This window comes from Eulemur rufifrons, chromosome 14, assembly GCF_041146395.1.
Source record: "Eulemur rufifrons isolate Redbay chromosome 14, OSU_ERuf_1, whole genome shotgun sequence".
NCBI classification, from domain to species: Eukaryota; Metazoa; Chordata; class Mammalia; order Primates; family Lemuridae; genus Eulemur; species Eulemur rufifrons.
In genome coordinates, this window is record NC_090996.1 from 29,926,006 (window position 1) to 29,953,474 (window position 27,469).

General features: G+C 40.5%; 1 protein-coding gene across 2 annotated transcripts; it reads right to left on the minus strand.

Moving 5' to 3' along the window:
* Positions 1–1,385: 1,385 nt before the first annotated feature.
* On the minus strand, positions 1,386–27,248 carry HAPSTR1 (HUWE1 associated protein modifying stress responses). 2 transcript variants are annotated; one of them, XM_069486938.1, is made up of 4 exons: positions 26,626–27,248; positions 25,908–25,988; positions 16,392–16,667; positions 1,386–4,170 (listed from the first exon to the last, which is right to left on the minus strand). In XM_069486938.1, the coding sequence occupies exons 1-4, from the start codon at positions 26,849–26,851 to the stop codon at positions 3,926–3,928; spliced, it is 828 nt and encodes a 275-aa protein (XP_069343039.1). In that variant the 5' UTR covers positions 26,852–27,248; the 3' UTR covers positions 1,386–3,925. The 2 variants fall into 2 exon arrangements, with proteins under 2 accessions (XP_069343039.1, XP_069343040.1); XM_069486939.1 differs by lacking the exon at positions 1,386–4,170 and adding an exon at positions 7,396–10,047.
* Positions 27,249–27,469: the final 221 nt, after the last annotated feature.

A 27,469-nucleotide genomic window follows, 5' to 3' on the forward strand; every position in this document is an offset into this window, starting at 1 on the left:
AGCATACTATTCAGTCATAAAATTTCACCATATATATCCAATACAGCAAGATTTGCCTATACTACAAGCCGCTGTGCAGCTAAATTTTTGCAGTTTTAAATATTTTTTACAGCACTAAATCAATATAGTTAAAACAAGGGGCCATGGTAAACTCAGAGTAGCATCAATAAAACCTAGTTTTGCCAGGTCACATGCTGCCCTCTACTGAGCTTCACAAAAAGCATGCAGGTCCCATCGTAAGAAGTAAACTTCACCATGTCAAACACACCAGTACAAAGTGTGGTATGACAGCCAGCCTGAGTGCTCAGGCCTGCTCCTCTCTCAAACACTGTCACCCATTAGAACATCACAAACCTCAAATATTCCAGAAGGGAGTCTGGAAGCTGGCCTTATGGGGTAAGGTCATCTGAACTATCAAAGCTGACAGGTTACTAGAAACATCAGATCAGAAAAACCTCCTTCAACTAAACAGATGAACCTTAAGTTTCTTTTAACTTTAAAATAAAGATTCCCTATGGCAGCACCTTTCAAGTCACTTCATACCAAGAGTCCAGAACATCTCTCTGAAGATTCCCAACCTCACCAAAACGAGATAACCTCAGTACTTAATCTAATGATTGCCAGGTTCTAACAGACAGTAGCAAACAAAATGCAATGAGATTAATCTAACATAGTCACCACTACTGATAGCAGCCATGCCAAAAATGTAATGATTCTGTTCACAATAATCTAAAATTAACTGTGCTGACCATGTCCCCAACTAAAGGCCCCATTTCAAATCTCTTGGCATCTTGTACCTTAACTACTGTCTGAGGTTGACTGACCCTCTGGGTCAGACACTGGCCACTTCCTCTTACCATAAAGGCAGCTAGCCCAGCTTTCACTGCTGAAGGGAAACCTTCAGGCCCAAAGCCAACAATTATTTAAGTTTAATGAGTTCCAAAGGCCCTTAGGAAAAAAATTTAGAATGCTAATTTTTTTAAGCCTAAATTTCATTTGATTTCATCAAACAGTTATGCAGATGTGATGACCAAAACAAAACTGCAGACAAGTCCCATAGTTTTTTTTTTTTTTAATGCGTGGTGTTTTTTTTTTTTTAATGATTTATTCATTTTATGATTTAAGGTGTGCATCACTATTCCAGTTGTGTAAACCACACTGAAGAATTTGAGTGCAGGTCTTTAGATTCAGCCAAATGCTTTCCATTAATTTCTCTCTATAAAATATTAAACATTGTAATTAACACTTCAGCCATGCTCAGAACACTGCCATGTAAGGATGAATTCAACCTGCTCATGCCAAGTTAGGGTGACAGGAGCAGCACCAATGAGCTATGATGCCCAAAAGAATCAGAGAACCTCGGAGAACCTAGCTTAGGACGGAGAACCTAGCTTAGGACGAAGAGAGGCTCTGTTCCCCCAGACTAAACTGCTCAGTTGTTAAATTCAACCTACATTGTTCTCAAGTGACTGAAAAAGTCAGCATCATTTTTAAAGAGTACCACACAAGTATGCAATCTTCCATGATTTGTTTTGCATCTAAACTGGCACAAAGATGCTTCAAAAATCTAGCCGTCAGAACTAAGCCTTCCTAAGATAAATCATTTCCCTTTCCACTGGTGGGCCTTGGGTTACTCTGCACTGGGAGTACAGGAGGGAGCAATGGGACAGAGGAGGAGAAAAGCTGTAATTAGGCGACAAGTGCATTGGGTGCATTTGAGATTAAATGCAACAGAAAAAAGTAACAAATGCTAAAGTTTTTTAAAAGTTTAATGGAGCCAATAAGGCATATAAATTGTGTTCTGGCAGACATTAAGACCTGCTTTCTTACCAAAGAAAATGGCACATGTTTTATCAAAATTTGACAATTCAGAGTAAAGGGTACTGAGATTAAGCTTCAGAGCACCAACTTAAACAAAACAACCAAAAAAACTGTTATTCAACTTGGAAAGAGGAACTAGAACCAAGGCATAAAAAGGAGATTAAATATGTGTTCCTCAATCTCAAAATCCTTCAGGAACAGGAGTTCTGGCCACTTGTGAGCAACACATCACACCACCAAAACCCAATTCCAGAATCTAAATTTACAACGATTGAAAAACAAAGGTAACTCCAAATGCATTTCTTGGTATATTCCAAAGGGAAACTTGAAAGTATTCATAATACATAGGCTTGTCCGTTTCAGGTAAAATGACAGATCACTATAATTCTTCCTGCTAGTATATTCAAACGAAAAAAAATGATCCACTTTTGCAAAAATTTAGAAATACCTCACTTTCATTCCTACTTTTAGTATGGAATTTACTTTTTTAAATAAGGGCTATAATCTATAATGAATACAGAACCTCAATTCACACAACATTTCTAACATTCCATTCACATCCCACCCAGTCAATGAATATTATGGTTAACTTAGCAAAGTTTCTTCACAGAAAGATATTAAATGGCTGCGGAAATTGCAAACTTTAACAAAGTGCTGTGAGTAGTTACTGGAAAAACCCTTACACTGATTTGCAATGGTCTTTTAAGGATAAAAATAGGAAGTAACTGATACTGGACTACAAGTTTGCAAGGAAACATTTTTCACTGTCCTACTTGATATATAATATAATATGATAGAATAAATTACAGTACCTGGCAGGCTGACATCAGTTCTTCATCTAAAAAACACTACCATTCAGTTCAAGATATTAAAAATGAAGATGAAACATGCTCTAAAACATTGTAGCTACAAGAGGTCTTATATTTACTCAAAAGAGGAAATCTATTGAGAACTTTTATTTAGGTCTACCTAACATCTAGACAACCTCCATGCGATTCCATCTTTTTTCCAGAATGAAGATTCCAAACTGCACCTTTTAGAAGAGGAACTGGAGGGACAGGGGGAGAGAGGTTTTGCTATTGAAGTTGTGATCACATTAGCAGATAAAAGAGCTGTATCATCTTCCACCCATTCCATGGAAACTACATAAAGCAGGGCATCCGTGAAAACCGTGAAACGGGATACGAGAGACTGGAATACCTACCCCCACCATCCATCTCCCTCTCACTAATACTGAACCAAAAAGGAAGCCCATTCTCAAAGTTCATGACCTCTCTACTTTAGGTCACCTTGAATGCAGTCTACATGTTTACATTAACCATAAGGAAAGTACCCAGCATAGGAAGTAGTACTTGTCTTAAAACTGAATATTTCAAGCCTACAGGGTTAATCTGGGGGCAATTTAATAATATTGCTACTTTTAGAGCACTAACACACACAAAGTGAATCCAACAAAGTTCTGTGTATTGATTCAATATTAAGTATTAACTGCATGACCATCATAGCACCTCTTTACATCACACAATCACCAGAATTAGAAACTGCTTTGAAAACTAGATAGGGCACAGTCCAATAATTAGAAGTTGCACACTGTTACTATATAGAAACCAGGTGCATGGTACAGTACTGCTGCAAAAATGGAAGCCAAATCATGTTTCTAGACGATTTTAGGAACCTGGCAATACTGTTGAAGCAAAATACTCAAAACATCAGGAAATGGACCAAAAAAAAAAAAAAAAAGAAAAGAAAAGAAAAGGCATTCTATAACCAAATAAACATCTGATATTTCCTTTCCCTTTGAGAATAAATACAGTTAAGGTCACTTTTAGCCTTGGAACGGATATATGTTTGCCTATGATGATCTTGCTAACGACTACACGATATCTGATGTCCTCTGCTAGGATTATAGTTTTAAGAAAGCCATAGTTACAAGAGGCATCTACTGTAAATACCTAGAACTTCCTTTTATGGCAACCACTATAGAATTCACTTGTCTTAAACAGTGAACAAGGGAAGATGGCCTCATGTTTCCTTTGCAATAATAGTATATGTTGAGGATCAAGTGGCTTTCAAGCAGCATGGTGGGTGTGAAAATGTTTGCAGTTTAGATCATTCTGTTGCGTTTATGGGTTGGTGAGTCTGTAATGACATCGCCACACTGGGCTGAGGTACGCTTTCTAGTTCCACCATTGTCCAAGTGGAGTGCCATTTCTTCTGATATGAAAGTGTTCAAATCGACATCATGGAGTCCATTTCTCCTTCGACTAGCATTCGATCCACTGCTTACATGTGTAGGAGAGCCTGGGGTACTCGAACGCACGCTTATACTAGCCATTGCACCACTAAGACCTAGGAAGAAGAAAAAAGGTTTTAGAGTTGCTCGATTATTTAACCCTTTTGAAAGCAACCCACTCTACTTTCCATGTTGTCATAGTGCCAAAGGATGTCTGCCTATTTTCTTTGTAAGGGGTCACTAGCAAGCAATAAAGTTTTATTCTGGAAAAACAAATCATCTGGCTTTGACATTTAAAATGTTTTATTGGTACTACCAAATATTTCCAATATTGGTAATTACCAATTACTGAACACTTACTAAGTGTCAACCACCATGCTAGGTGCACATATATATCATGAAATTCCCCCATCTACTAGGTAGGTACTGTATACAATTTACAGATGGGGACAGGAAGTGCTTATCTTAAAAAGAAAGACAATTTGGTTATCCAAACTCACCATTCCAACAGATTCCTCTGATGAGTGTGTGTGTGGTGTATTCAAGGGAGCAAGAAATCATTTCCAGACTCGGGTGGGCTTGTTCCAATATCCCCTTCTAGATAAGGTGACCATATAACTTATCCAAAATAGTACATTGCCAAGCCCAAAAAAGGGTCACTGTTAAAAATTATGTTGGAACATCAGGTACAAAGTAGGTCTGCACTGGACAAAGTGGGCTGTTTGATCACCCAAGGTCTGAATTGTATTCGGTAGATACCCCTTTAGCACAGCCTAAATCAATATCATCTCTAATCCTTCAGAGAAGGGGAGGGAGGCTGTAAAGATCTGCTGCTTTGCTTTCATTTCAAGGTTTAGAGTTATTGAATCCAGAATATACTCAGCACTCATTGCTGGACACCATTCCTTAAACTCTTCAATAATCAAGGAGCCAAACTTACGGTCCAATCCTAAAAGTTCAGGATAAATCTGTGAAAAATGCACATGAGTCCAGCCAGGAAACATAAGCCATAGCATCAAATTTAAAAAAAAAAAAAAACAAAAAAAACGAACCATCACTGACAGTGGATTATCTGCCTTATGAATTTCCCCTTCCACTATTCTAGCCTCACCTAAGGATTTTGCAATGACTAAATTTATAACATGATCTAGTACAATCAGTTTTCAAAGAATAGGGCTTATATCTTAGATCTTACAGTAAGTTTAGGTTTGATCTGGTAAGGGCTATGTGGTTTAAATTTGAATTTTAAGTTGAAAAACGATTCTGTGCCTCCTACCACGTCAAATCAACCTGTAAATTCCCTTTGCCATTGCTCTCACTCCACCAGGAACTCTGAACATTCTCAAACCCACGGCCTCTACCATAATGTTTTCTGGCCCAAACCTCCCTTCTAAAGTACTCAACTCCCTAACTCTAGCTGCCTTCCACTCTTCTTTCTGCACTAATCCAACCAGTCCCCTGGCTGATCTCCTCGCAGAAGACGCCTGCTCCTTTCCTGGTGGTGGTCAGAGGAAACCTAACTGTATCCCTCTTAGCCTCCAAGCTTTTCAAACCTGGCACCTATTTAAAAAATAAGATGAAAGAGCTAATGTTAGAGTACTTCCTGCATCAGGTACTCTATGAAGTGCTTTCTAACTTAATCCTCAACATAACCCTATGACACCTATATCACTTCCATTCTGCACATGAAAATCCAAGTTTAAGGGTTAAATAATCCACCCCATGTCGACAGATAGCAAACAAGAGCTGGGGCTCCTGCTCAAGTGTAATCTGTAGGGCCTAGGGCCAGCCTGCTTCTTAGAAGGCCTCATCTCTGAACAGTTTATCTTAATTCCTGCCCTCTTCACCCCATCCTAGGACTAAATCATGCACTACCAACATCAAACAATCTGCAGCTCTTTAAAAGCCAGGACTGCATGTCTCTAACATTCACTCCCTGAGTGAAGTCACTAGCTCCCCCAACACCTCTCCTTTTTAGTCTCTGGCTGGCTCCTCTTCCTTCCTGCTTGAAGTTGAAACTCTCCACTCCTCCTTCCTGCTATCCAGCCTATCAACTCCTTCCTCAGTGGCCTTTGTGGGGTTCTCTTCTCCCCCTGACAGGCTGGTGTCATCAGGGTGATATCCTTGAGCTTAGCTTACCCACAGGTATGAATGTTTTACAGGAGCAGATACTTCTCCTGAGCTGAAGGACCCATCCAGATTGCTAGTTGCCTACTGGGCCATCTCAAACGTAACAGCATCAAAAAAGGAACTACACTTTCTCTTCTCCAACCCACACAGATTTTTTTTTTTTAAAAAGGAGAAAAAGATAGACCTTGGGCTATTTTTATATAACATGGTACACTCAACCCTCTCTTTCTATAGACAGTGTCTTTTCATCATCTAGTGAACGCAACACAGTGCCTGGCACATAATTCTCATTCATTTCTGAAAAAGAAAAATACTTTAAAGTCCTACCCCTCATTTTGAAATCCATGAAATCCAAGGCTCAGCTGTTGTTTATTCACCTCTCCAGGGACAGGAAAGAAACTCAGTTGGCTCCCTCCACTTACAGCATTGCCATTAAGTTTAAAACTCAATTACCCATATTGTAGGCATTAAGTTCCACACCAAGACTGTGAGCTTCTTGAGGGGAGAGCTGTTCCTTTTTTCCTAATCACATAGCCCACAACATACTACTAAAAGGTACTTTAACAAAACTTTTTCATACTTGTTTCATAATGCAAAAGGTTCTAAGGTAATCATACTGCGAAATTTGGGCATTCAGTAATAAACTCGGCTACTTATTAGATTCAGGATTCCCTTTATCATTTCAAAGGAAACAAAAAGAAATTCCAAAACCCTACCCCAGTGCCCTTCTTGTTTACGTAGGAGTCTCGTGGCAGTATGTTTAATACCTAATGACAAATACCAAAGGCTTGTAAAAACACTACATCAGAAGTGAACTGGGCACTTCAAGCAAATGTGTCTTATTGTTTCTCCTATTATTCTCCATAAAAAAGAAAACACAGTAGGCATCAATTTGAAAATTCCCCAGTAACTTCTGGAAAATCATCTTTTTCCATTGGGTGTATGACTTAAGGTTTAGCTCGGCAGCTCAGGTAAAATTACAATGTGCAACATAACCTATTACCTACTCTGATAGCAATGAAAATTCTTTTCAAAATTTGCCTACCTCATCTTACCCAAATTTATTATCTCCTCTCACCAGTGAAAAATCTTTTCAAAGTTTACCTACCTAATCTTCCCCAAAAAGATTTTTCAGTGTCAAAAAAAAAAAAATTAAGATTAACAACCAAAAAATATATGCATTTTAAACAGCCCAAATTTTATTTTATAAACCAATGACAGCTACTAAAATATGCTTTAGGAAACCTTAGCTAAGCCACATGAACAATCAGGCCTATACAAGTACAGAAAAATCTAAACATGCTTCAGAACTAAAAAACTAAGTTGTGTGTCCTAAGGGCACACAACTTAATTTCTACCCAAAACACACTTTTTCAAAAGGGCTGTGGGAATATCAATTAACAAAACCAGAACAAATAGCATGATTAGACAGAAGTCTTAATTGCTCAATACAAGATAAACTTATCAGCTTTAAAGTTTCTGCATCGATTTTAAATGATTAGTGCAGGAGTTGGGGGGAAGGGGGAAGATTAGGATGATTTAATCATATTTTGAAAAGAAAGCTCGCGATGGAGCTAAAACAAATTTACAGTCCAGGTTATAAGAATCCAAGTTACACAGCAAATTATTAAAAGTGGCACATAGCTATTAATGTCATACGAAGTTCATGCTTAGAGTATCAAGCAAATCCTGTTTGCAGCATTAATTACATGTAATCCCGGTTTCCAGGCACGTAGTTAGGTCACACACAGGCAGAGAAAAGAGCAAATGCCAACCCAGTCAATCTCACTGACTCCAGTGGCCTGGGGCTTGTCTACACTCTCTACTTGATTCTCAGCACCTTAAGCCCCTTTGAGAGAAGAGGGCCAGCCCCGGCGGTGAGAAGGCACACACTGTTGATCCCCCAGCACAGGTTCAGAGCCCTCTGCAGATCTGCTCCAGTGTTATCTCCCGAAGAAAAGGGGGATTTGAAATCCCACAACTTGAACAAAGTGGGTAACATCCTGGCTAGGAGCCCTAAGAAACTGGCATTCTTGCATTGGAAATGAATTGCACTATTCAGATGCACAGCACTCCCTCTGCACAAAGTCGTGTGATGAGGTGCCAGGCCACGCAAGCACTTGTAGTGTCAATGTAGTGTTTTAGATGTACCAGGGGAGTTCAAATATTTAAAAAGGAAATCTACTAAGAAGATTTTGGTAATTCGAAGTAGATACCACTCCCCACCCCAATCTGTAAATTGTAATACTGAATTTTTATTGAAGTAAAGCACACTAAATCAAACCAATTACAAAGATACATGTGTCACACCAAGAAAACATTTTCAATTATGCTGACAGCCCAAAATGCTTTTCATTTTTCAAAGACAGTTTTTAATGTCATGGGAAGAATGCTCACGACGTTAAATTGAAAAAAGCAAGATACAGTACCATATATGCAGTATGATTCTCAACTATGAAATTATTTTAATATTTATACATTGAAAAAAAGACTAGAAGAAAATGCACCAAACATTTAGCTGCAGTTATCTCTATATAATGGGATAACAAGATACTGAATTTTTTAATTTATGGAAATTTTCAGATTTTCCAAGAAATTAGTATTTATAAATCAGAAAATTAGTGAGAAAATTAAATTCAAATATTAAACTGCTTAAGTAAGTACCAGGATAAATAAACTGGCTTTGAAGCATTGCTACACGGTTGCCTTTTTCACCGCAATGAAAAAAAAAAAAGTCCAACAGAATTTTATTGCAGGTTCAAGACAATTTTGCATTACCGATGTTGGAAGATTTAAAAGTCCTACCTCCAGACACTTCAGTAGCTAATATCTAATCTTAATACTCAGAAAATGCCCATTCTTCATCCAAAATTTTAATGTTATCTTAATTGCCTTAATTGTTCTTGTTTTCAGAGGCTGGTCTGAAGAAAGGGCACGCTTTAGAAATTCCAGCCTTCACAGAAATTTAATTAAAGAGGATTCTCTGGAATTTTAAACAATTATAAGATTGCTTTGGTGCATTAATCTCTTACATCTTAATTTCCATATAAGTTTTTTAGACATTTTACTGTTAAATAGCTATCAACAGTTCTGTTATTTCAAGAAGATGCAAGACTGCAACATTCAACAAGCATTTGTTAAGAATCTGCTGTGTGCCACACACTGCTAGCAGTGTGGGTTTTCTCAGAGGAGAAAAAGGATTCTGAAAGACGGATGGATATAAATCCCCCACAGGTCAGTTCTAATTAATCCTCTGCAACAGAAAATTGCAAGAGTTTCTTTCATACTATATCACCGGTTTAAAAATACTTAAACACTTGTGTCAGATGTCAAGATATATTCCTAAATATTTAGCTATCTTAAGGGATGGAAGAATGATAGGGAAGACGGAGTGACAGAAAACCAAACACTAATTAAATTTCTTCTTAAATGTATAGGTTATCAACTGCCTAGGAAATCTTAGCAGGAAAGATGTGTTCTCACAAAATTTGGTAACTTCCCTTTTATATCACTCTGGCACACAGAGGGCCACAATGAACGTTTTGACAAAAAAACAAAAGCTACAAAAACCTGTGCTCAGGAGAAAGAAACCTATTGGGTCCAGGCTGCCTAAAGCCAGCTTCCTTTTTCTAGAGAAAAGGTAGAAGTTTTATGCTTTGAGTGTAATTAGGAATTTGTCTTACCCTTTTATTTTTTTTTTTTTTAGGTGAAATTCCAATCCAACCTTATACCCCTGAATCTGATTTCAAATGTTTAAATTTTTCTTACAGGGCCTTACATCCAGTTTCTCCAGATCCAATAATCTGTCAAGCAACTCAATGATTTAAGAGAATAAGGATTTCCATGCAGTCCATAGAAAGACTCTGTTAGGCAAAAAAAAAAAAAGCCAGAAATGGAGCCTACTAACTCCCAATGCGATGCTACTGTGCCTTAATCTGATTCTCTGGGTTTGTACACTTTAAACTGTCTAATGTAACTCTGTTAGGCCAGAAACTCCTTGAGATTAGTTTATTCATTTTTTAATCACCTGCCCCCACCACTAGCCTCTCTAATAGAGTGCTTAGTATTCACCGTTCAGTACATGTAGGACAACAGGAAAGGCTACAGCATGACAATGTACACTTTATTTTTAAACAACTATACCTTCTGTGGAGGATTTTAACTGCAGAAATCAGAACTCATAACACCAAATCCACAAAGAAAACAAGAGTTTTTTAAACCAAAAAGGCCTCAGCCTTCAACACTAAGGGCTGTCGTCTTTAACTCTGAAAGTACTTACATTAGAAAAAAAAAATCCTTCTTTTTTTTTTTTTTTTTTTTTTTTTGCTGTTTCCTGAAATTCTCGTATTAAAGGTTAGACTGCCTGAATTTGCAAGTCCGTCTCAGCACTTATGGCTAGCAAATGCAGTAGCCCACTGTCTTTTAAACATGGAAGGACTTAGAACTGGGAAGATTATTTCTTAAAGCCAAATGCCAATGACAGTAATGGCTCCCACCAGTGTCTACTGTGACACCAGACCCTGCATGCTAGAGGCCTGAGTCTAAAATTATGTATAATTTTTGTGGAGACAACCCAGGCCCAGTGGAGTTAATTCCGAGTCCTGCAGTCAAGAATGTCATCAAGATCACTTTTGAAAGTAAAGCCAAGTGTCTGATTTTTATGGAACAGCCTGAATCAAGGTCAGCAACCTACAAAGACCACCTATGAGATGATGTGAGTGTGTGTCTGACTCTGCATTCGGCTCCCCCTCCCTAGAACACATGCTCCATTCTTACTCTGGACCCTGCACCTACTCCCCATGCTGACAGACATCCAGAATAAGGAGCCCGCATTTCAATCTGAGGCTTTCCAGACACAGCACTAGTGTGAGCAACTAACTCTCTCTCTCTCCAGTGAGTGGAAAGAGAACATAACCAACTTCACTCGTTTGTCAACATGAAACAAGCTCAAGATCTTAGCAAGTAATATTTAAGCAGTTAACAATGAAGTTTTAAATTATCCCTTCTTCCAGAGTGATATCTGCAATTTAAAATGTCATCCTTACTAAATAGGGAGGCACAAAGTATCCCAGGAGGCAAAGGCGACTGGGGCTTGAGATCCTGGGCTCCAGGTCTATTTTTGTAGTAACACCATCCAGGGGCAAAGAGGGCACTGCACTCACAGGACTTAGAACCAACCGGCAATCCTTGTCTCAAGGCAAAGAATACCTACAGTGTTGTGCTAGGGTAAGTAATCTGCTCAGGTTCTCATTTAATTTCGCCTTATGATCAAAGTACATCTCCTTTCACAAAGGAGACTGGCTTAGAACGGTTAAGCATGTTGCCTAAGGTTATGAGGGAACACAGCCTATATATAGAAAGCCCTATATATGCTCCCTACACCACAGTGAACTAGGGATACAGGAGGTCACAAATCATTGATCTTCAAAGCCTACTTATCCAGATTCTCTTACAGGGGAAAACCCCAGAAAGAGGTACAAAATTCATGTATGTTCTGATGAAATTCAGAGAAGAAAAACCTCAAGATCTTTCCCACACCACTCCCTAAGCCCTACCAAGGGGGGTGGGGGAGACGTGGTAGTGGACAAAAACCCTAAATTAACAAATATAAGAGGCATGCTGATTTAAAATGCATTCTGGAGCCAGACAGAGCTGGAGTATCTACTCTACCACTTACTAACCTGTTCCATCTTAGCCAAACAAGCCTTTCTTCATCACTAAAGTGGTAATAACCCAGGGTAAATGTGAGGTTTAAATGAGAACCTCCTTAGCACAGTGCCAATACAAAGTAAACACTGAAAAAATAGCTCTAATAGCATTATCACCACAAGGCCCAGTTGTTCTAACCTGAGATTACTTTGCAGCACTCCTAGGTATACAGCTTACCTTCTACCCTAATTATAGTCACCTGGGGATGGTAAGCCTCAACTTTTTCTAGAGGTTCTGGGTCCCCACCATGTTGTATTCATTCACTCAATAGACCACTGTATTAACCCCTGTAGTAAACTCAGAACACACCAGGTTCTTTGCTAGGCTGTTAAAGCCAAAAGGGACAAGAGGTGGCCCCTGCTCTAATGCAGCCACAGTCAACTGGAAGAAACAGCCATGGAAACAAATCAAGTAGGAGAACAGATGCACAGTTCAGGAAGGCTATAGAGAACCAGAGACCTGAAGGAAAGCTGTGTTACAGAAGTGAAGTTTGAGCAGTCTCAAAGGATGAAGGACAGGTGGCAGGCGAGGGGACGGTGGTCAAACATCATAGAGGTATTCCAGAGCCCCTGCAATGCCATGCTAAATTCAGACTTCGCCATGCAGAGAAACTTTAAGCAGCGAAGATTAAAAAAAAAAAAAAAAAAAAAAAAAAAAACCACCAGCCTGAGCAAGAACAAGACCCCATCTCTACTAAAAATACTAAGAAATTAACCGAACAACTAAAAATATGAAGAAAAAATTAGCTGGGCATGGTGGCGCATGCCTGTAGTCCCAGCTACTCGGGAGGCTGAGGCACTAGGATTGCTTGAGCCCAGGAGTTTAAGGTTGCTGTGAGCTAGGCTAACACCATGGCATTCTAGCCCAGGCAACAGAGACTGTCGAAAGAAAGAAAGGAAAGAAAGAAAGAAATCACTCACTCACTCCAGTGGTCTCATCAAAGATGGACTGGTGACTGGGATAGCCCAGGACTGGGAAGCAAGAGCTAAAAAGAGATTCACCCAAGAGCCCAGGCTCACCTCCTCCAGAGGGCCTGCCCTGAACCCAGGGCCAGAATGCATTGTGAAATGTCTCTTTCTGCCCCCAGAATATCTTATACATACCACATCTGTGACATTAAAAGAAATTATTCAAATACATGTTTGCCTTAACAGAAAAAGGAAGCATTCTATATTCCACTCTGTATTTCCAGAGAGAACACAGAATCTACCACATCAGAACCTGCTGAATGGCTAAGTGAGGAAGAGATCTGTATTTGCTGCTGTTGGGGCAGAATGGTGAATCCAGTCTGAAACTTCACCTGTGACAGATGATCCGTGGGACCTCCTGAGAGATGTGCACCAGGACAGTGGGATAGACATGTCTGGCAGTGAGGAGAGAAGGTCTAAACGAGAGGTACAGAATTGGAAGTGAAGACAGAGATGGCCCTGAAGGGCCTGCAGAAGGCAGTGGTTAGGGCCCGAATCCCAGGTAACCTAGGGCAGTTGAACAAAGGTCAGGAAAGCTGAAGCGGCCACAGAAGAGAAGTCAAGAAAAGGAGAGGCTCTAAAGGGAAGGGATGAAAAGAGGGCTAATCAGAATGGTAGGCAAAGAACCACAAAGTGGTCCAAGATGATTTTTGGTCTATAGTATTCTGTTTACAATATGAGTTGCCAGTTATTAATTCAGCTCTCAGAAAATTTACAATGGTGTTCTTATTTTAAGACATGGATTAACAAGGCAAAGATGGAAATCAATTTAGTGTATGCTTGTGTACCCTTGAGTCTAATATCCAGATGACTAGATCCCACAGTAGACAGAAAACAAGCAACATGTTGCAGACAAGTGTCAGAGCACTGAGTTAGTCTTTAAGCCTTGCTAACCATCAATTAAAGTAGTTTTGATTGAAAGTGTTTACGTAAGTCCAGCTAAACTTAGGCTCCAAGGCTGATGAGGGTATCAATCAGGGGATCTTATTATTTTATTGTCACACCCTGCTTACATGAAATGCTCTACAAGAATCTCAAGTCTCTTCCATTTTTCTTCAAATAAAGAGCATGTTTTAGGCATCTATTAGAGTGCTTGGTAGAGGCAGTGGCAGGCCGGTGTTTAGGAACAGATAAGGAAAAAAAAAACTGTGGGGGAACACTGTCCTCTCTAATAAAGAGACAGGACATGAAGAGGAATGTGAGTTTACATTAACTATAAACTCAAGTCTGCCTCCATACACCAATTCGTTCCCCATATCCCCTTATGCTCCAAAACTTCATGAATTTAGACTCTCCCTTCAATGTAGAACTCCAAAAACTTCAATTTGACCTCACTTACACTTCATAATTTGACTAAGCAAATTACATGCAAAGGTTAATTCTGGCATTGTATTTACTCTAAGATGTTTCCAAATATATTTTAAAGATTACTGTAATAGTTTTCATTTCAATTTATAAACTATTCAACAAACCAGATCACCCAGTTAAAGTCATTAATCTATATTACCATTTAGTTAACAATGCCCTATTATTGGAATCATTCAAATTATTCTCATCAAATTACTCAAATTAGACTAGAATTCTCAATACACTGATGTTCTCACAAACCACAAAAGCACAAAACTCAGTATAATTTGTTTCAGTAGATTCTTTCAAAGGGGCCTTATTACTTCACCACAGAAGTTTCCAATTACATGACTTAGAAGTATGAACCCTAAGAAGAAATAAGAGTTTCCCATATATGCTGTATTGGTGCTACATTATAAATTTATTGAAGGGAAAGATTATTTTTCTACATAAAGTTTTATATTTAAGCTTTTTAAAACCCTCACAATTTAAACACAAGTCAAAATTATCAACAGTCCCTTCCTGTATCATCACTAAAACTCCCAAAGTTCAGAAAAATAATAAATCACAGTTGAACAGATTCAATTTGAGAACATGTAATGGGAGTTAAGAGGACAGAGTAGCTTTTCCAGGAAGGGTGTTGGCTTGCCCTTTTTACTACTATATACACTACACACATTAAGATAACAAGCATGGCTTTTGTGTTTCTTAAAACTATCTTCTAAAGAAAGAACAGCAGTATAATACAGAAAAAAGATCTGTTAAGTATGGAATGAATCATAAATCCACTTGATAGTAAAGAAAGAAAATCAGAATGCATGAAAAGAAGACAACTACATCAAATACTACCGTGCACTAAAATTAATCTGACAAACTATGTACACCTCTAGTAACTGTTTCCAAACTTGAGGAAAGATGTGAAATTCTGTAATAGGAACAGATCAAGCCCATTTTTGCCTGAGTTTCAAAGGTTCTGATAGTGTAACTATTCCCTACTGTATTAGAAATACCACACAGTTTTAAGTATTACATCCATACAACAGGGACTTTTTTTACAATTTATGTTTGTGTTTTTAACCTGTCATAAACAAACTCACAATAAGGGGGAAAAAAAAACACTTTCCAATTCCATGCTCTAATTGGGGTTTTAGGAAAGAATAAAGGTTTGCCAGAGAGAACAAGACTCTCTACTGGCATTAAAGTTTCAATAACACAAAAGCCCTTAAGCCCTTTATATATATCCCACTATTTCTTATTACCAGGTTACTTCCGTTTCAGATGACCTACACTATAGCCTAGAAATGTTAACTTTTAACAGGACTCATGACCTAACCCACTAATTACCGTCTACCTGTTTAGTCATCTTCATTTCAAACAATTCTCATTATTTTGTTGGGCTTTTTCAAAATAGCAGTATTAACTGTTGCTACACAGAAGGTAACTCTCCCTGCTCTACTTGAAGTCTGTATTAGAGAACAACAAGCAACCAGACTTATAACTGACTACATTCCCCAGGCCTCTCCAGTAATACTAAAATCCATTAGCCAAGAATGCCTTTCTATGACAGGTCTGGCCCGGGGAGATGGTGATGAACCTGTCCACTGGCTGCACCTCTGACGGTCCTGACTACCAAAGGAGGACCTAAGGGACAGGAGGCAAAAGGAAAGTCAATTTTTTATCTGTCCTTTCCCACTTAGGTCGTCAACTCTCACCCTCTACAGCACACTAGATAAGATGGGTGTCAAAGTGAGTTCCCAGTTCCTATGAGAACCCAACAATTACCTGCCTTACTTGCCTGTCATGGACCAGACACCATTTAGAAATGTGACAGAATTCTTAAGACACAAGAACTTCCTCTTTGACTCAGAAGAGTAAAAAAACATGTACAACGTTATGAGTTTAAAGCAATAAATTCTAATCAATGTTATGGAAAAATTCTGTCATTGTAACACCAGTAAGCTCAAACTAACTTTCTAAAAACATTTTTTAGCATAGGCTAGCTGACAGTCAAAAACTGCCTGTAAGTCCTTAGCTTACATTCTGTTTAAACATTTCTAGAGCAGGTGTTTACTGTAATAGACAAAAAACAGACAATATATCTGGACCTAAACCTAAACATGAAAATGGGTCCACAGGCACACTCTTAACCATTTTTCCAAAGAAATATGTTTAAACGGCTTTACCATGCAGAGCTATGGCTTCCCGGAAGGGTTGCAAATCAGTCTCTACAGATGAGCTAGTTTCCGTTGAAGTAGCTCGGTTAGGGGACACTACAGTCAATCTTGGGGGAGCTCTAGAGTTTCGCGGTGGAGGAACTTTTCCACACAGGAAGCTGATCAAATCTTCTCTACGAATAGTTCTTCTGCGTTTTTTAACCCAAGCCAACACATCCTTATTGCGTCGCTGATAGCCAATCTGAATTCCAATATCAAAACTTCGCTGATGTGTATCCACGCTTTCTGTTAGAAACAAATAAAAAGAAAAAAATACATGATGATCATTGAGCCATACTGTATTCCCTTCTAAAGAAGACCATTTTACAAGCGAACCAAAATGAATATCATTAATACCTAAGACCATCAGTAAGTAGTCTATTAAACTGAAATTATTTCAGTCATGTTGGAAACATACATGACATTTAATCTAAATGGTCTAAATTCAGTGTTTATTCATCACAGTCCTAGAGCTTGCATCTGTCTTGTTCTCAAAAAAAAAAAAAAAATTAAAAAGAAAGGAGACTACTTATCTTTATCCAAACTACCTAAAACAACTTGCTAGATTTAATCTAACTTAGTTTAATGCTAACAACAGCTAAATTATCAATCAGAAAGAACATAGCCTGTGTGTGTCTACTTGAGATAGGTACTACCGTCCCCTTACTTTAAGTTGGGAAACAGAGGTATTGAGCATTGAGTAACTATTGAGGCCACAGAACTTATGGAAAAGCTGGAATCTTGCTCCACAGCCTGTGGCCCTTAACCACTAAGCTATATTGATCTTCAGAGGAGTGAATTCTCAGGAATTCTAAGAATTCAACAAATGCCTAAATCTTACACATGACTCAGGCCATGCTCACCTGCTATTTACCATGTCATTTCAATGAGGCATTCCTACTGACAGGTTCAGCAGCAAGAATTAGGAACACACTGAAGGCAGTAGCAAACATTTTAGAAATAGTAAGGGAAAATTAATCCTGATTGATTACTCAACACTAAAACCAAACAGCAAGATGGAAACAAAATACTTCATTTATTTCCCTGGGTATATTTTCATTCTACTTCCAGTTCCCAACAGCTTTCTGTAACTTATAACTATTCCCAAAAGATTTTAATCTCCCAGACTGGACTCCTTGTATATTCTGAACCTGAGTGTTCGGTAAAATGATCCCTACCCTTTAGTGGGTTTTATCTAGTTGAAAAAACATTTGAAAATTTAAGTCACTGCAATTTATTTTTAGTTGAGATGCTGTGCTAGCTGAAAATCACCAGTATGTCTTTAATGACATTAAAGAAGATGGTTTCTTTATCCCTGGACCTTTTGTAAAAAAAAAAAAAAAAGCTACAATACTTGTGTAACACAATGATAACATTTCTCTATGACATTTCCTGGCTTTATTTTAATTCCTCATATACTACACTTAGAGTAGACTCTGAAAGGAAGAGCAACAGTCAAACAATTAAGAGCTGTGACTCAGAAAAAAAAAACAAAAAACAAGTATCCAGACATCACAAAGGATCCCAAGCTGACCAAAGGTGCATTATTAAAAAAGATGGCAGGAGGGCAGCAGCACAAGCAGAACATTGTAATGAGTCCTACTCCTTAGCAAATGACCAGTCTTTACTGCTAACCACTAAAAAGAAAAATGGAGATGTTGTCCATGGAAGGTCTTTTCTCTAAGAAGTACTTCAGAATACAAAGGACCAGCACTAGAATTCAACATCCATTTAAAAACCTGTGGAGATCCTATCTACCTCACAGTGAAGATCTCCACCCAAAAAAAAAAGAAAAAAAAAGAAAAACTTGTGATATGCCATAAACTGCATTCCCATCTTCTCATTTAAACCCCATCACAACTTAGAGAAAGTAGATTCTAATTTTACAGATAGAAGTTCAGGAGTGAAGTATTTTCTCCAGTGTCTCACTACTAGAATAAGGACCAAGTCACAATGTGAATCAATAACCTGATTTCTCCTTTCACCATAAACAAAGCAAGCATGAACTTCATTTTAAATGTGAACAGCATTCAAAAGGATAATATGGCACTTTCCCATCTCTTTGGGAAAAGACTTAGATGAAACCAACCTTAGAGAGGTGGATAAACCTAAAATGACCTTGTAATGCCTTATCTAAACCTTAAATGATTCTGAAAGTGCTGGAGGCAATTTAAGGAAAATCAAGTCATCAAGCCAACTAAGAGCCTATCCCATGGGACCAGAAAAGAGGATAATGTAAAATGTGTGAATGTAGAAGCAATCAAGTTTTCACAAACCTGTCCTATCTACAAGAACTATTTTTAATCAAGCTCAAAACTGCAGAAGTTCGTGTTTCCAAACAGAAGAAATTTTAAAAAACCAAATGGAGGTAAAATCAGAACTTGGAAAAATAGAGGGAAAAAAAATTGAAGTATGAAAAGGATATAAGGAACAAGTCTGAAGCATGAAGCAGGCTTGGAGAGTGCAAAGATAAAGCAGGGCATGTAAATGTACACCTGACAAACCAGACAGCAAAAAGCAGCAGTTAAACTTGATACAAAACCCAAGAGACAAAGGGAAGGGGCCATGTGAGGTGGTTTTAAAAAACTGACTATCCTGGGGAGAGAGAGAGAGAATTTGGCCAAGTTTTGGGTTGTTTTGATTGAGAACACAGTAAGTCCCAACGGTCAAATCTGCAAGGGGCTGACGCTTTCATCACAGATTTGAATACTGAAAAAACTCAATATTCACTAGCAGCCTGATTTAGATGTAAGAGAGGTATGTGACAAGTTGTGAACCTCTTTAAAAAATTATTCAAGCAAGTGACCAATCACATCATCTCAAAAATTATGACCACATCTCTACATCAGAACCAACCAAGAGCACACTAAAAATCATGTATTTTATAAACACTGACTTACACACTAGAAAGTACTGGAGGGAAAAAAGCAAATACAACATTTAAGGTCTTAAGGTACAGGTTTTTGCACTACCTGGGCCTAACTTGGTTTTGTACCATTAACACCATATTCTGAAAGCCAAGTCCAATAACTTTACCACCCAAGTTAATCTAACCTCAATTATGTCCCTAAATAGAAAAATCTAATATAGATCCTAAATATATAAAAAGAGTCTTTTGTCTTTAAAACAGTTACTTAAAAATAAAACCCTCCTCTTACTTTGACCTAAGAAGGAAGAGAAGTGCATGCTTATTGGAGAATCTTAGGCACGACTAGACTACATTTTAATGTAACCCTGGGAAAATTTAGTGTCCAGTGGATAATCTCACTCTCAAACACACACAGACACAAGGATGGCCTCCTGAAGGCTGGCTCTCAGCCAAAGGTACTTTGAACACATCTGAACCCTGACAACTACACACCCAATTTCTACAAGTGTGGGCTTCAGAACCCAGGCCTAGAAAAGAACACAAAAACTGTGGGGACAGTCTTTTGTCCAACATTATTTTTTCAAAACCAAAGCTACTATTTAAAAAGGCCATATACTTGAAGGTTAGACGAACCCAAGGGCATCAAAATGTCAACCTAACCTTTAACCACAACACATTCATTTCCTTATTCAAAAAACAAACTGATTCACACAACATTCATAGCAAACATCCCAAGTTTCATATTTTTTAAAATGTTTTTATATAAGCATCTGAAATGGAATTAAAGAGATTTTTAGAAGACTAATCCTCCTACAACTGCCAAGGGTTGGGGGTCAGGGTGGAAGAGGGCAAATGGTTTTTTATTCTTTTTTCTTATTTTCATCATTCCAAAAGCACCAGAATATTGATTCTGAAATAAAGACCAAATGTACAACTTTCTTACATAATAGACAAAATTTATCAGACTACACTAATTTACAGCTTTTTGATACTTACAAAACTTGATGTGAGTTAGCCAGGGGAGGTGTCTCAATTCATAAACAAGGAATTGAGGTTCAAAGAGCCTAGTGTCCAAAGCTGGGTAAGTGGCAGAGTTCCTTCTACCATCTACCTCTTCCTCAACAAAGAGAAGTATCTCTCATTCTCCCTAGAGAATCTATAAACCATAAGAGCACACTGCTAGATGAAAGCAACACTTCCAAGGAATACTACTGGGTACAAAATATTTGAGCTGAAAAGAATAAAATTTGCACTAATCAGTCTGCCACAGGAAAAAAAATTTAATGTTTCTTTAGGAATATAAAGATGTGAGTGACAGCCAAAATAACAGTTTTCCAATTGTCTTGAGAAAATAATTCCTATGAATTCCCTAAGCAAGTAATATCCAAAAATAAGCACTACTTTCTAGCTAGTTACATATTTACTTAATCTTCACCTAGGGTACAGAACAAAGGACAAGAACCAGAGGAGAATGATAGCAGCCACCGTTTGTTGACTGCCTGGCATCCAATCCTTGTCTTCCCCTTCATAAAGGTACTCCAAGTTTTTTGTTTGGATAGCCAACCACTTCTCTGAGGGAAGCTCCCTCCCGCATTTGCTCAAGGGGTGGAACTGTGGCTTAGTCCTAACTAATCTGCATAACTTCATACGGGGACTATTTATTACTGGTTCTAGGTAAGCAAGTGACCCAATTTTGGCCAGGAGACAGAAGTCATTTCAGGCTCTTCTAAGCTTCAGAATGGTCCTAAAATGTGAGCTACAAGCCATTCTGCCAACATAACAAAAGCAGCCTGAAGACAAAGTGGTACATGCAATACTAGGGAGAGATCTACAGACCAGGGGGAACACCTGAGCCACTGAAGTCATCAATCCTACCGAGATCTCCAAGTCAGACAGGGGCCAACCCACATACACGCTGCTGAAGCCAGTTTGACTTGTTTTCTGACACTTGCAGCCAAAATACTCTCTCACAGAAAAGTTATACATAAAAAGACTTTGTCTTCTATAAAAATTTACAATCGACAAACTGGAAATTACAAATGACTGAGGCTACTGCTTCTAATAATTAAAGCTGAATAAAATTCAAGGTTTAGCATTTCTAATTGTAATCTGCACTAAGGTATTTTGGACAGTCTCAAAGGACAGCAATAATTTTTTTCAGCAAGGTGAGTCACAAACCAGCTCCAACTGTCTCCAGGTAGAATATATTTTCTCTGGAATATACTTTCTCTGATCATTTGTTTATACACCAGTCAGCTGCTACTTGGCCCACAAATTTAAAGTATGTTCAGTTCCCCTTCAGCTTACAAGTCAGTCCAAAATAGCCACATTGAAGTGAGAAAACATAAAGAGGGCTTGGCATCAAGATGTATCAAAAATAAGGACTTAAAAGGCATCATACTATTTTTTCTCATCTATCAATTCTATTTACATTTACCCCTTTTAGGGAAAGAAGATGAGGAAGAAGGAAAAGTACACAACAAAGTTTATTCTAATACAAGAAAAAAAACTGAAAACAAAAAATAAACTACAATTATTTCCCTTCATCTTAAGCACTGCCCACAGTGAGAAACATTCAAAAATAGTTAAAATTTGACCAACACAGTCAACACTTAAGCACTCACTACATGCTGGGCACAAAACTAAGAGCTTGTACTATAGTATGTGGGTACTTATCCTCATTTACAGTTAAGAAACCCAAGGAGCACAATGGTAAAAATACCAGCTCTAGTATTTGTCTCCAATACCATACAGCTAATTAACAGTGCCAATATTTGAACTCAATCTGGCAGTCAGTGGACTCCATGACTCAATGATGCCAGCCCTCTCCGCACAAGCACTTCTAGAGTGCAGACACGTAGGAGCAAATGCTGTTCAAGAAGAAAACCAGAAAAATCTTTAAGCAATAATCCAGAGAAGCTCAACATATGTGGCAGAACTCTATATAACCCATGCTTCAAATGCAGTTCTAAAATGTGGGAGGCAAACAAAACAAGACTCAAAGAAGAATAACATTAAAAGCTGAGAAAGAACAATTAGAGAAGTGGCAGTACAGGGTGTGACCCCACACTGGCTCACATGGGCTGCTGAAGAGCAAGGGCACCAGTGCCCAGCTCAAGCTGCCCAGCATGGCCTTGCCCTAGAAGACAACCACCGGTCCAACCTCAAAAAAGGAGCCCCAAGCACTAGAAATTTAAAATTAGATAAGAATACTTCCCTAACAAGGAAATACGAGACAGAGACTGAAACCAGTCACCCAAGGAAATGGGAGGTAGATTTAAGAAGCAGATAGGCTGGGCTTTACCAAGCATTTTCCAGGTAAGTACCAACCCTGGCTAGATTAAAACCACCTCAGCAACTTTTCATTCCCCTTAGCTGCAGATTATCAAAAAATATACTAAGCTTAAATAAAGTGGAATATTATCTGCTATTAAAAAAATATACTAAGCCAAGGACACTACTGAATATTGAAGAAACACCATCTTCCTTTGATTTATCAAATTATGAACCAGCAATCAGAATTTTTCTTCCCCTTCCTAAAAAAGGAAGCCCAAGTCTGACCCTACTTACTATGTGGAGAAGGAACCATGCACTCCATTTTAGTGAATTCTGTCCTCACCGAAGGGACAACCCCAACTTACATTCTCTTCCAAATCCTTCCACAGCCACATTCCAGAACCAGCATTTCAAAAAGCCCACTGGCAATTAAAACGGGCCTCTGCTAAGTTTTTACCTCAATTCTGACCTTCCCACGTACTCATTTTAGCAGTTATTAAGAAGCTGTTAGGAGTGCCAAACTCTCTGCAGGCTGAAAAATGAGCCATTTTTAGTCTGCCAGAAATGCTTACTTCTACAAAATATAGGAGTACTGTCCACTTGAAAGGATCCCCCAAAAATCTTCCCCGCCTAAATTACACTTACAATATCTTATCAGAACTATGAACAATCTTATTTAAATTTACCACTACTTAATGCTGCATGCACTTGTGATACTACCTTGTTAATTTTATTGGTTCTATTTAAGGTAACCAATTATTCTCACAGCTGTATGCCAATTCTCCAAAGACCACACCCTGAAAAGGAGGAAAAGTGGGAGGATCTGCAGAGTATTATCCACCCTCTCCCTGAATCTAATAGGAAAAGAATAAGATGTTGCTACACTATCAAATTCCACAAAACAATTTACCATTCCTTTTAGGTAAGAAGGGATGTGTTTCTTTTACAGAAACAGGACACAAAATAAAACTAGTTCAGAGAAACAATCCAACATTTACAATAATCCAAGAATTCCGGGTGTGGTAGCTCACGCCTGTAATCCTAGCACTCTGGGAGGCCGAGGCGAGTGGATTGTTTGAGCTCAGGAGTTCGAGACCAGCCTGAGCAAGACTGAGACCCCGTCTCTACTAAAAAAAAAAAATAAAGAAAGAAATTAGCTGGACAACTAAAAACATATGGAAAAAAAATCACCCAGGCATGGGGGCGCATGCCTGTAGTCCCAGCTACTCGGGAGGCTGAGGCAGTAGGATTGCTTGAGCCCAGGAGTTTGAGGTTGCTTTGACCTAGGCTGATGCCACGGCACTCTAGCCCACCCGGACAACAGAGTGAGACTGTGTTTCGGGGGGGAGGGGGAGGATAAAATTAATGTCCCTCATTAAGTTTTCTGAACAAAGAAAACTAGTTAATTACAAGCATTTACAAACTGAAGTAATCAGAGTTCAACTTCTGAGCCCATCTTATATGAAGAGCTAGCACCAAAGAAAACTGCTTAGTCCTGAAAGAATACATTCCGCAAGTACACAAGAGCACCAAAGCCAGAGAACATTCACGTTTGTACATAACCTAGGCTAAGAGCCTGGCACATGTAAAAAACACTGAAAATGAGCTGCCTTACCCTTCGAGCAGAAAAATAATTGCAACAAAAGCAAAAGGATAAACCTCCACAAAACAGATTACTACTCAGCAATGAAAAGGCACTGAACTATTAATACTTTCAATGCGAATTCAATGAATCAAGCTTAAAAACATTATGCTAAGTGGAAGAAGGCAGACACAAAAGGTTACATATCGTATGCTTCTATTTATGACATTATGGAAAAGTAGAAACTACATATACGGCCATCAGATCAGTGACTGCCAGGGGCTAGGGTGGGAGGTTAGAGAAGATTCTGTTTCCTGTATAGTACAGCTTAGTCAAAATCAAAGTGTACACCTTAAAAGGGTGATTTTACTGTAAGTGAATTACACTCCAAGAAATATGAGTTTTTAAAAGATTGAAATCAAAGTGTATTTCCCTTTCTGGATGAAACCAACAGCCATTCCAAAGAGAATGTTCAAGACCTTGCTCAAGACCCTCAAGCACTGACAGACATTGAAGCAATTTACTCACTAGTAAATATTTAAGAAACTGAGCTACGTGAAATCCAAGTTAACCAGTGGACGCCATTTGTTTCCCTTCTCTCGGTAAGGCTAGACTATTATTAGTTCCTCATTCCCTAAAATAAACGTTCCTAAACGTTCACCAATTTGTTAACAATTCTCAAATTGTCACAAAAAACTGTGAAGTCGAAAACAAATCTCACAATAACGGATATTATTCCCACAGAATGCTGCTGTCATTTGCACATTCTTACACAAAAATAAGAATCTGACAATCAGGAAGATACTCCACTCCCTGTTATAATCTATTTTGGTATTTTCGAAATGCACAAAATTCCATTACTCTAACCAGCAGCTCTTAAGTTCGAAAGCATTTAATTACATTTTATTGAAATTAAAAGTCAAATTCAAATCCTTTTTCCATAAAAACCTTGCCAAAAATCAAACCCAGATTTCCAAATCTTCAAAATCACTAAGGCGCAAAATCTAAACCCACTGTTACCAATATAGCATAATGAGCAAGATGGTTTACTTACATGACTTCTTGTCATCACAGAGGGGGAAAAATCAACTTCAGAAAAGCACCACTATAAAACACAAACCTATCAATTCAGAACTCCGATCACAGACTTCCTGCCAACGACTCACAATCAGACAGAAGGTAGTTTTGAAGGAAAACATTTGAAGAAATTGCTAAAGAAGAGCAGCATGTTAATACAACCCAGACGATTCCAAGCAAAGTTTTCTAAGCACTTAAATGCTATCTAACTGCCATATTCTAAATTGCCAAACTCACGACTCTTTTCCATGAGGTCCGTCCCACCAAAACATCAACTCTTCTTCCCTTGATGTCTTTTCCAATGACAAGCACGTCTCATCTGTCTTCCAGCTCAAGGCTTCTCAACCTTGGCACTATTGACTTTTGGGGCTGGATAATCATTCGCTGGGGGCTGGGGTTGGGGGACTGCATGAGGCACCGTAGGATATTTACCAGCCCCCTCTAAGTCGCAACCAAAGACATCCCCAGACATAGCCACATGTCCCTGGGGCGGGGGGGAGGGGGGGGGTGCGCGAAGGGAGGTGTCAAAATCACCTCGGTTGATCTAGCTAGACCACCACCAGGATTCTCAAGTTGCGAGACATTCAAGGTTAGAGCAGAAAACGTACTCAGAACACAAGACAGACACCCTGACGCAGGCTGCCCTTCCCCTTAATCGGCAATGCAGCAAGGTTATCTTTACCTTTGTAGAGGTTGGTGACGGCGGTGGCTGCATTTTGGAAGGGGACCCAGAGAGAAAGTCCGGGCTGCTGACACACTCGGTCTGAAAATAAAAACCAATATAAAGGAAAAAAACAAAAAAATAAACACACCACATAGAAAAAGAGAAAAAGAGAGAAAGAGAGAGAAAAAGAGAATGTTATTTGGGCGTCAATCTCTCCGGAACGGCCATATTAGGTTTCGCCATTTTGTTCATGGGTTTCGGGATCCCAAACCGAGCGGGAAGGCGGGAGGAACGAGGGTCGCGGCGGGTGGAAGGGGGAGCCGCGGGGCTCGGAGGCGCGGCCAGGGGCCGAGCCGTGGCGCAGGGAAGCGCCCCCCTCGCAGTCCCCGCCCCGGGCCCGGCTCCGGGGCACAATAGGGCCGGCCCCGCCGCCTCCCTTCGCCATTTTGTGACTTGGGGGCTCCTCCCCTCCGCTCCCCGGCCCGGGGGACGCCAGGCGGCTCGGCCCGGGGAACCAGAGGCCCCTCGAGCGGCCCCAAATCGGGGCTACCCCCTACGCCAGCCCCAGCCTCCCCCCGAGGGTCCCCCTCCCGCGTCGCCATCTTGCTGCGAGGGAGCAGCGGCGACCGGCCGGCCTCCGGGCTGCCGCCCCCGGCTGGCCGCGGAGAGTGCGGGCCCTGACGGGGGCCGGGCCGGGGGCGGCCGGGCGGCGCCAAGATGGCGGCGGCGGCCTCACCTTTGTAGAGCTGGGCCACGGCGGTGGCCGAGTTCTGGAAGAGGTGCCACAGCTTCTGCTGCTTGTGTTCGGGCTGCGCGGCGGCTGCCGCCTCCTCCTGCAACTCGGGGGACAGCTGCTCGTCCTGCTCGGCCTCGGCCAGGCACTGCCGCTCCCACTTGGAGAACCAGTGCTCGGGCCCGTGCTCCTGGATCTCAGCCTCGCCCTCCTCCTTCCGCTCCTCCATCCTCCGCGGCCTCCCGCGGCCTCGCCGCCGCCGCCGCGTCCTCCTCAGGCGGGGCCCACGCGGGAGCGTCGTCGTCAAGAGGCCCAGCGGCGGGGCCCGGCGGCCAGCGGCGCCTCCTCGCAGCGGCCCAGGCCTCCTGTACCCCGACGGCCGGCGAGCCCCGCCCCGCGGCCCCGCGCAGCCCGGGAGGACCCCCGCCCCGGGCCTCCCCACTCCCGGGCGCTGCCGAAGGTCGCCGCGGACCAGATGACCGCCGCCGCCCCTCGCCTCGCCCGCCGGAGCCCTTCTAACGCCCCCCCATGGCGCCGCGGCCTCCCTGGGGCAGCAGCCGCTGACAGCCGAGCCCTGCGCGCAGCCCGGCCTGCGCCGCCGAGCCCACCCAGAAGACTGAGCAACGTCGTCGGCACCGCAGCCGTCGACGCCTCTGCGGCTGCTGGTCCCCGCCCTCCCCCGCCCACATGCTGACCGGGGAAGCGCCGCCCACTCTGCCCCGGCTCCCCTGCCTGGTTGGGGCGCGCCCGCTCCGAGGGCCTCCATTGGTCCGATCCGACCGGTTCCGCGTGCCGGCCTCTAAACACAACGTCATGATTGGTTCATCGGCCTGTCTGCCTGACGTAA